Source organism: Centruroides sculpturatus, unplaced genomic scaffold (assembly GCF_000671375.1).
Source record: "Centruroides sculpturatus isolate CEXI.00-Female unplaced genomic scaffold, Cexi_2.0 scaffold82, whole genome shotgun sequence".
In the NCBI taxonomy this organism is placed as follows: Eukaryota; Metazoa; Arthropoda; class Arachnida; order Scorpiones; family Buthidae; genus Centruroides; species Centruroides sculpturatus.
Window position 1 is genome coordinate 250,149 of NW_019384498.1, and position 11,729 is coordinate 261,877.

The 11,729-nt window shown below is 27.0% G+C and overlaps 1 protein-coding gene across 1 annotated transcript in view; it reads left to right on the forward strand.

The window, feature by feature from the left end:
* The window catches only part of LOC111621989 (F-actin-uncapping protein LRRC16A-like), a 197,595-nt gene that overhangs the window by 34,126 nt on the left and 151,740 nt on the right, over positions 1 to 11,729 (forward strand). The window contains exons 6-8 of the mRNA XM_023364280.1: positions 303 to 430; positions 3,513 to 3,681; positions 9,121 to 9,194. Coding sequence (XP_023220048.1) covers positions 303 to 430; positions 3,513 to 3,681; positions 9,121 to 9,194 — 371 coding nt within the window. The remainder of the gene's footprint in view (positions 1 to 302; positions 431 to 3,512; positions 3,682 to 9,120; positions 9,195 to 11,729) is intronic.

Below are 11,729 nucleotides of genomic sequence, written 5' to 3' on the forward strand. Positions count from 1 at the left end.
TATTTTAGTACCTTTAGATAATGAATAAAGTTTAATTTATTACTTAATTAATACCCAGCTAGATTCTTCTTAACTTCCACAACACCACCTTATCTCACTGAGAATTATTTATTAATTGTAACAAACGTTTTCAACCTGTTCTGTTTAATTTATTTAATTTGCCAGTATTAATATCTTTAGTATTAATCTAAAACTAACATTTTATAAAATTATAGATATGTGCTTTGTTAGATAAGCCATAAATATTCTGTTTATTTTTATTTTTAAATTACTATTAAATTAAACATGCATGTATTTTACAGCTTTGTTTATCTATTGATGGAAAAGTTTACACATTTTATACTTTGGATCCAAATGATGATGATGTTGACCATATGATCATGCAGCTGGGAACAGCCCTTAAGAGTATATTTCCTCAAGTGCCTTTAGAGTAAGTAGTTTCATTTATTAAGTCATGAAATATCAATATTTTATTTTCTTATGTATATATTTAAATACTTATAATGTTTAAAATATAAATATTTACATTAACACCTATATGGGTTATATTTTTGCATAATTGTTTAGGATAGAAATTTGATTGTATACATGGTCATACAATCAACACACTGTATAGCATATCATTACATAAAATAGATTATCAACTGATCTCTTGATTATTAAGGAATTACAAAAGTTTAAATGACACTCTTCTGAAGACTTAAGACATTTTCTAATTGTAGTACATTTATCAATGTAATTTGAAAAATTTCTTCAAAAAATTCTACTTCCATTTGTTACAGAATCTTTTGAGAAATGATACAATATATATTCATTTTTGTTTAATTTTGTCAAAAAATATATTAATTTCAAAACATCTAGCGAATGGTTTACTTGAAACATTTCTAGTTGTCAAGTGACATAATAGGACACCTAGAAAGGTTTGGTCAGATGCATTTTAATCTTTGTTCATATTTATGTTTTTAGATTGTACTTTCTCATTCACACTTCAGATTTATGCTGTAAATATTTTATTTTGTTAATTTATATTATTTTGTAATTTTAGATGATTTCCATTTGTTATTTTAGATTAACAAAGATTTAATGATACTTATTCTTTCAGTTTTTATAATAGCATCATTTGTCATGATTACATATATCCACAATAATGTTTGTGTAGCATGTGCACCATTACCCTGAGATATGATGTAATAGTGTAAAACAACTAATGTTTTAATAGGAATTAAATAAAAAGGTGATGAAAAATGCAACTCACCTTTACCTAAAAAATAAACTCAAACTCAGAACAGCCGTGGGATATGTACTGTACTTATAGGTTAGAATGCAGTTACTATGAATGTAACCCACTCTTATGAATATATTTATGCTGGTGCATAAATCCAATAGCTTAAAATTTGTTCCTGTTTTTATGCTTTTTATTTATTTACTTTGTTTGTCTGTCCAGATAAAGTAATTCAATTTTCAATCATTTCAGAATTTCCAATTTAGTTGAAACTTTGTATACATTTATATTTCTGATGACAATACATTTTTTTAGAGTTTGCAAACAATTTCGACAAAAAATTAAAATTTGTAAAAATCTAATAACAAATGATGTTTCACATAGATGAAGCCATTACTCCTTTTTACTCATACTGTCTACATAAAATCTTGTAACTCAGTTTTTTCACCCAGTTCCCAATTAGATGCTAAAACAAAAATAATTTCAATAATCGGATTATGTCAGAATAATTTCAATCGGGTTTTGGGCAGTTAAGTGTTATATATAAAACTAAAAGATAAAAAATATATATAAAAAGAAAGGTTTTAAATAAATAGTTTTTATTCACATAAATTCATTTAAAAGTAAAAATAAATTTTCTTCAGCTTTCACAGTATTCTTGGTATTATGCAACTAAAAATAAAAGTGTGGGAATGCTCATGGGAAGACCATAAAAATTGATAGAAAACATAACTAAGAGTATTTCTAAATATTAACACTCCGTGCTTTTATTTTTGGTTCCATAATGCCAAGAATACTATGAAAGCTGAAGAAAATTTATTTTTATTTTTTAGTGCATTTATGTGAATAAAAAGTTTTTTAAAACTTTTTTTATATATATTTTTTTCCCCCTTGAAAATACTTAGGATTAAGGAATTTTGACTATTACATATAGGTTTAATTTATTTTAAACATGAAATATTTATAAGTCAAATAGTTATTTGGTTGCCTTTTCTTGATTTAAAATTCAATACTTCTCTGGCATAAAACCTATCTCCACCGAATGATATTAAAAGAAATTATTATTCAAACTAATCTTATTTCTGAATTTCCTAGTAGGAAATATCTGAGTTGTTCAGTATGAAATCTAATAAATTAACACCACTGATCTACTGATAATGTTTTTTAAATAATAATTGAATAAATGAAACAAAATTTCAGTATCCTATTGGATGGCATGACAATCATAAGCTATTGAGTTTTTACTATATGAGGAAGTTCATTTTTTGTTTAACAGATATACAGTAGAGCATCAATTATCCAACTCAATTGGGGACTCGGGTTGGTCGGATAACTGAAAAAATCAGATAACCAAAAAGAATGAAAAAGTACATTATTAGTATATCCCATGTAATTAGTATATTAGTATATCGCTATTAACCAACTTCACGTTGAATTTTCATCGATGTTAAGCCTAACAAATTTTTTTAAAAACAATAATCATCACTATTGTATCGTTAAAAATTATTTTTAAATTATTTTATTGCTTACAAAACAAACAACCACTCATAATTAGAAAATTAAGCCTTGTTTAAGTACTGGCCTCCCTTCAATAGTCGAGCCGTGTTGCCAGCTAAAACACACAAAAATTTAACAAAAATAATATTAAAGTAGCCAAGACATAGCGAAATATTGTAGTGCCACATCACTAGCGGACATTTGAAATTTTCCAACTAGAACAGTCGGATTAACCCCCGATTAACCGATGTTGGATAATCGATGCTCTACTGTAATTAATATTATTAATATTTTTGATACTTAATGCAGTTTAGGTGGTTCCATCTCAAATATTTCTTTTTTCTTCATTTCACTTATTTCATAATTACATCTACAATAAAATTGCTAATGGAAATAAAATGAAAGAAACCAGGAAAAAAATGAAATGTCTGAAGTGACATATTTTAAACTGCACATGAGTTTAATGATGTTTTCAATGGCAGTTTCAGAGGCAGGCTATGCAATGCTTTTATTGTCATTTTAGCTATTATTTGCAGTGTATATGCTAATGCAGATAAAATGCAAAAAGTTACAGTAGTTTTGTAGTTTACAAGAAGATTTTTTTTTTTTATTAAATCTTATTTAGAAAATAATTACATCTTAAATAAATAAATAAGGAAATAATTACATCTTATTTTTTAAAAAGTTTTAATTTTTAATTATTCAAAATTATGCTAATAATTAATAGAGAAGAATTAAATTTTCTGAAGAATTAAATATGCTTATTTGATAACATTTATAAATTTCTATTTAGTCATGTTATTAGAAAAATTGATGTAGTTCCATCATCAAGATTACAGTCAATGATAGAATATAATGAAGGATTAGAAAATAAAGATTGTGGTCCCTGTGGAGGTTATTCTACTCAGTATGCTTGTATGTGTGATTATCATGTCCTTCCTTACAGAGAAGAAGTTGCATGGGTAATAATTTATTTTCTTATTATTAATTAAATAATTTGATATTTAATTCTGATCTACATGTTAATAACTATAATATTTGAGAGATTATTTAAAATATAAAATGTATTAAATAATTAACATGAAAGAAAAATTAATCTTAACACATTCAAAAATAAAAATTTCTAATAAATTAATTAAAATCAAAACTACTTGCTTTAGGAAACAAAAAAATATTTATTATAAATAGTTTCAACTCCACTTTTTAAATCATCTTTGATACCTATATAAATCAAATGTGAAACAGAGTTAATAAAATTTTTAAAAATCAGAATGTTGTAATGGTGGTGGAATAAAATATTGTTTTATTAACTCTTTTTCTCATTTGATTTTATATGTATATCAATGTTGAACTAAAACAAGAATGGAAATGTTTCAAAATAAACATTTTTTATTTCCTAAAGCAAAGTTTTATTTTTTGATTGCTCTGGTGCTTATTTTTGTGCACTTAAAATAACTACCATAACTAATCATTTTAATGGGATAACCTTAATAACTAATAATGTTATAAAATTTTGATGTAACAATTGAGTATTAACTTTTAGAAAAATTTTTTTGCTTTAATATAAATATGGATATATAAATAATGCATCAGTTTTTGAAAATTATTATAATGAAAATAAATACAGGACTAGGCAACTAAAACAATAGAAAAGAACTCTTTATACAATAGGAAGTATAAAGTACAAAAAATCTTAATGTTACTCTCTACTGTATAAAGAATTATTTTCTGTTGTTTCTGATGTCTAGTCAGGTTTAATTTTTTTATTCTGATGTATGAATAAGAATAAAAAAGTTTTGATGAATCAAAAACACTAGTGTTTGAGAGAGATTTTTAAATTTTATAGTATTGTAATGTCAAATTTACCAATACAGTATATTGTGAGGTTAAATTTATAATGAATATGTTAGCAAGAAAGAGATAAATACAGATATTTATCTCAGAAATAGATGTGATATAATCTCTGATTTTATTGTATTACCATTGAAATTTACAAATAATATAGCTTTATAAATTTTTTTTATTTACTATATTTTATAGCATATAAAATGCACCTCTGTTTTAGCACAGAATATTTAGGAAAAAGTGTATATCTAAGCCATCTTTATAATAAGATAACTGACAAGTTATAATGTAAATAGAAAGTAACATGTCTAAGTGCTGAGAAAAGATTACTACTAATCTTTGTACAGTTGGAGATTTATGATGAATGATCGATTGATAATTGTCTCAAATTATCTAACTAATATTTACAATAATTCCATGTTAAATAATTAGAATTAGTAATTATGTTTAATTAAACAATATCATTTTTATTCAAGAGTTGGGCTAGTTAGAAGTTACACTGTAGTTGTCCAAGCCTAGGTGTTCTTACATTGTCTAACCATATAGATGACTATAAATGAACTTTGTCTTCCTAGAAAAGTTAATTTTACTGAAGACCACTTTGGGAATTCATTGGTCTGTAGGAGATTGCAACTTCACATATAAGTACAAGGCATTTTTTTTTACAAAAGTTGCATCTTATATGTTGTAAAATATAATAATAATTTTAGAATGAATTTCCTTATTAAAATTTATGAAATTAAAAAAGGTTTTTGGAATGGTATTTTTACAATTTAAATACATTTATTTCTTGATTTATGAACACAATAAATACTGATTTTTATTTATCTGTAACAATTGAATTTATAGTTTTGAATCTGATGTATAAACAATATTTTTGTAAATATAAACATTTCTGTTTAGATCTGAGACAAATTTTTGAGGATTTTCTTGTTAGTGCCCTATGTTTAAATAATACTTAACATCTATTTAATCTCTTCTAGTACAGAATATTGTGAGAATGAATATCATATTAATTTTTATGTTCTCTCGAGAGGTAAATTTACTTTATCAGACTAGTGTTTACTATTATATCAGTTTAATGTCATTTTACATCTTCCTATTATAAAAAATAGAGGAGTAATGTCAAATTGTTGTAAAAGTAGGCATTAATTTATCAAAATGAATACATCTAAAATAATTGCTTATATTGTTCATTTTCTAAGTAATATGACTAAAAAAGATTGAAAAAGTGATGATGATGAAAAAGATTAAAAGTAAAATGAAAAGTGCCAAAATCTGTTTTGGCAATAATAATTGTTAACAGTGAAAAAATAAAAGCAAATTCAATACATGCTGCTAATGCTAACAAATTATCCAAAATGATTAAAGAAAGAACAGATTTAAAAAAACTTTTTTATTGTTAATACAGTTGCTACAATATAACTTATTGCAGCATGCCTTCATTTAGTTTGTTTAGAAAAAAAATAATTGTTTAAAGATTTGATGATGATGATAAAAATGTTGGTAACAGCGAGTTTAAGGCTAGATACAGTTGGTTCAAACATTTTCACAAGAAATTATTGCAGCATAACACAAAGTAGTTATGGCATGTTGCTAACAGAGACATCCTACTGAAGCTTTACTGTCAGCAGGTTGCAGGAACTATTTCAGCAAACAGCTGTGTTCCCTGAAATATTTGAAAAAATTGTTATTGAAGGTGATCATGATCTAAATCAGATCTTCAATTTGGATAAGATCCAACTATTCTGAAAATGAATGTCTTACATATCATTTAAGGAAATGCAAATCCAAGAACACGTGGAATCAAAGAAATAGGATATTAATTAAAAGAAACTTAAATGGCTTTTAATTGTAGTTTCTTTGCATGTATGGCACTCCTAGTTCATCAAGGGTTATCAAACAATGACCTCCATGTAAAAGACAGTGTTTTACAGATATATTTAAGGCAATCTTAAATGGGGATTGCATTAAATCTACAACACTGCTGTATGACATGGGGCTAAATAACAGCTATAATAATTATAAGTTACTAATAAATTTGATCCTAGAGGGAGGCATTAGGTGCCATCTCATATTAAATTTAATAATTATAATTTAATAAAATAATTTTAGATTAAACTGGGAGAAAAGAATTGGTCTTGAGCAAGACTTGAACTTGCAACTGCCACTTGCTGTGGGGATTGCATAAGAACAAAGACTGTAAAACACTATCTTTTGCATGTAGGTCATTGTTTGATAATCTTCTGATGAACATGGGGATGCCAAACAAGCAAGAAAAATATAACTAATAATCCATTTAATTTTATATTTATTAATATCCTATTTCTTGTGTTTTATTTTGCTTATGTTATAGAGTTTATTGTATATTTTGGTATATTTGAAACTGTGTCCAGTAATTTTTAGTAATTCGAACACAAATCAATTATTGTATATTCAGACACTTGGCAAATCTCATCATTAAATTTTATTCAAGTGAATAAAATTTGCCAACTGTCTGAATAAATACATTAATTGATTTGTGTTCAAATTACTATTTATTATATTTATTAATACCAGTTATTAACCATTTTTACGATTTGAAATGTTTCACATTAATTAAGTAAGCTAAAGGCTATTTTGTTCATATTTTGTAATATATCATAGAATGTTTGATGCATTCCATTTTAGAATCTCACAAATTCAATTTCATCATTTAAATCTTGAGATAATTTCTGAAATAAGCCAAAACATTTGTTTTTACAATAAATGTTTGCTAGAAAAGTATTTATGGTGTTTGCTTGGTGAGTCGAGTTAAATGTTACTTAATATAACTATGTGAAATTTTTCTTATAAAAATGGTTTCTCTTCGTTCATTCGCTTATTCTAATAATAGCATTATTATTTATAAATCATTTTTAAAATTTTCAATAATTGCTAATACTGAAAACATAAACAAAACAATTAATAATGTTTTTGATATACTAATCATATCTGAAAATTTTAATAACTATTCTTTGGGTTCTAAACTATTCTTTGTATTGCATTAAAACAATAATTTTTATTTTATAGAAAAAAGTAAATACACAATGAGCAGAATTAAGAAATGCATTAGATTAAAGACAAAATTATAGACTTTTTAACAGGTTTAATTAAAACTTTATTCATTTAGACAAGCTTATAGTAAATGAAATACAATAAAATAGCTCAAAAAATTATTATTATTTTAATAAGATAAATTATCATTAAATAAAATAATTATATATTCTTCAGTTTTCCCTTCAAAAATATAGAATTTCTCCAAATTTTTTCTATTAATAATGTCTCTGCATTTTTTCCAACTGATTAGTAAAATCTTCACTTTGGGGAAAACCCAATCTGATAATTTTGTCCACAGTATATGAACAACAATAATGGAGAGTGAGATGGAGGAAGAAAGGAAGGAGTAATGATGATAGTACAGTGCGTACAAAAGTTAGACTTGGAATTCTTAAAAAGTTGTTTTAATATTTACAAAAATTTAAGTATCATTAACAAGTTTGCAACAGTCTTGAAAAAGAATTAAAATTTGAACATCAGTTTGCAAGAAATATATGAACTTTAATTTTTTGGATAAATGCAAAATGAAAGATTGTAAAAAACATTGATCATTGATTTTTTAAAGAAAAGACCTATTATCAATCTTTAACATCAACATTAATCTATGTTCATCCACAGAAAGCACTGTTGAAAAATTTAAGGAATTTTAAATAATTCCAATTCATTTCGTGCAGTTTTTCTGTTGTTTCAATGATCACCTTCACTTACATAGCCTATTGACCTAGAGCTTAAAAATTAGATTAATTTTTCTAAATAATAATTTTTCTTTGGAAAGTAAAAAAGAAACTAAATATCTTTCTAGTTTATTTATTATTATTTTTTCATTATTTCTTTGTGTTGAAAGTTTTCTTGTAAAAGTAAGTAGATATTTAAGCTTGATTTTAAAACAGAGACTTATTATGTACTGTACATTTAAATTAGTATTAAAATGTTTTCAGCAATGTTTTTCTTTTATGTATGAATTTGTCTTTTATTCTTTTCTAAAGCTCACTAATTATCTGAATAGCCTAAGCTAGGCAAATCATTTTCTTACTTTCCAATTTTTTTATCTAGTTATACAATAAAGAATCAAATTAATTAGTTTTGAGATAATTTATGATAAAATAGAATTTATGAGAGCATTACTTACAAATTGGAATTTTATCCATAGCAGAATAATAGAATTTGTGGTTTTAATTTACAAATTTTTACATTTTGAAAAGGTTTTCAGGAACAATTTAGATTAATAAAGTAAGTTATGATTATATATGAATTTAGCTACCATCTAGAATGAAAATAAATCAGTCTTTTTATTGCATCTTGAATTTGTCAAAATAAAACTATTAATTTAACAAGAAAAATATCAATTTGATAAATATCTTAGATCAATTTTATGTTATTAATTATTTACATAAAATGTTTGTTTTTATATCTTATGATATTAAGGATTTTTCATTATATTTAAATTTTAACAATTGAAAATTTTTAAAATTTTTAAGGATGTAGATACCATTTATTTATCTCATGATTGTAAAGAATTGTCTCTCCAAGATTTTGATCATCTAGAAGGAAGGTAAATTTCAATTTATATGTAATATGTACAGTGGCACCTCACTTAACAAGCACCTGACATAATGAGTATTTTGCATAATGAGCAAAATAAATTGTGAAAAAATGACTTGCTTAATGAGTGATGTTTCGCATAACGAGTGATGAGGAGAGGTGAAGTCCCCGGATTGTGAGTATGCGCCATCAGTCTGTGTTTAGCACTCATTCTGCTAGCATCTTAGGATCAAGTTATAAACTCTGTAGCATAACCATATCTGTATTCGTAAATGTTTGCTACACTGAATATCTATAGCAATAGTTATAAAATACAGTAAGGCTGTTTCCTTATCCTTTATGGAACAAACTTTTTTTTATGGCTTACGAAGCAGTCCATCGTGAGAATGCACAAAATCATTGGCTGATGTTGCCAGATCTAAAACTATAATTATTTATTCATTTTTCTATTTTTTTATGACCAAAGTAATTCTTATCTTAAAATTTTATGTTGTTCAGAAGTAGCATTGTCAGTCAAAAGATATGTTTCAACCAATTTGTTTCTTCCTGCACAACTTCCGATTGTATAGCGACTGACTTAGCGCATGTGCAGTTCGTCAATTCGCCATATCCCTACCGTAAGTTTGGTCAATTCAAACTTTTCTTACCGAATACAGTACAACCATACAGTTACATTACAGAGTTTATAACTTGACCCTTAGTGTTGCTTGTGATCACACATTTTCCAAACTTGTGTTCAGACATATTACATATAAACATCAACAACCATAGCCCATTATATAATAAACACATCAAATAATAAGCCAAATTCTTGGGCTATGTAAAGGCTATAATTAAATACAGTAAAATTTCTTTTGAATACACGTTATACAGTCAACTCCCCCCTATAACACTGTTGATTATTCCATTTTATATGAATTCCATGTTGTACGAGTCACTTAGATTTTACAAATGTGTGAGCCGTTCACAGCCCAGCACACGTATTTGTAAAATCTAAGTGACTTGTATAACATGGAATTCATATAAAACGGAATAATCAACAGTGTTATGGGGGGTCGACTGTATTTGATTTTAACGTTAGTTTGTCTCGAGAAGTAGCAAGTGGCTGTGTTGTGTTTAAATCAGTAAATCAGATAGTCTATATATCTGTATCAGTATAATATTTTTGCATTTACACTAGTTCAGTTTCTGTGTTTAAAAAGTAGATCAGTTAAGAGACTTATTGTTTTTACAGCAATTGTAGTTACTTATTATCATTGAAAAGGATTATGTTGTGACAATAGGGACTCGAATTAAAAAGGAGCATTTGCATGGACAGGGTATATATATCAGGTGCGAAACGTGTGCCTGCGTGTGATAAGAGTTAGTAGAGTTATTTAGGTAATATTGGACTACTCTATCACATACAGAACTTTTACGTTCTGTGTGTGATAGAGAGTTGCTTAGGAAATATTTGCATTTGCATACTTTTGCGTTCGTTATGTTTTCCTCTATTTTTACTAAATTCATATACGTTGAAGTGGAGACAATACAATGACAAGTTAAGGAAAGTCATATGTCAAAACGGCTGCAAGCTGCCAATTTGATTGATGTTTCTTATCTATTTACTAGCAGATGAGCCCGGCATTGCTCGAGCAAAAAGTAACGATAGCGAAGATTAAGATTATTAGATTATAGTCGATCTTACCCGTTTTCACCGGATGCAAGAATTAGGTCTCCCTCTTCCGAGATTAATTAGAGAATTTTTACATGGTCTGAAAATATGTTCGATTTTCTGCAAAAACGCGAAAAAACCGCATCTAAAATAGTACAGTAAAGCCGAGTTCTTTAAGATAATACTTAACTCTCTTCCTCTCTCCCGCGGGGGGATTTCGAAAAATCCCTTCTTAGTGTACGTTCTCATGACGTACCCTGTAGTATACCAAAACACTCCTAGCCGTTTGGGCCCTGCGCTTATTATTATTATTATCCACCCATCTCGATTATATATATATATAGATTATATTCTGTTACCTACTAGTTTTGCAACAATTATCTACCCTATTAAAATAGGATAAATAAAATAACGATAGTTCAACACGAGTTCAACGCGAGTCTGATAAATCAGTGGTCCCCAACCCCCGGGCCGCGGACCGGCACCGGTCCGTGGATCAAATGGTACCGGGCCGCCCAAGGAACATTAAATTACTGGTATTTCCATTTTATTTACTATGGTATATTTCTCTCGGGTTTGTGCGACTTTTAATGGACGACGGAACAACGGAATAAACTGGACATAAGAAACACACTTCGGGTGTCATTGTCTCCTATTACCCCCAGATGGAACCGTCTTGTTGCAAAGAAACAAGCTCAGGGTTCTCATTGATTTAACGTTTATTTTTTTGTGTAACTATATTTTATTTTGAAGGCATGTTTAAATACAATTAAATTAAAATTATTAAATTAAATCAATCTAAAATATAAACAATCAACGTCCCCCCTCAGTGGGCCGCGGTAAAATATCAAACGTTGACCGGTCCGCGGCGATAAAAAGGTTGGGGACCGC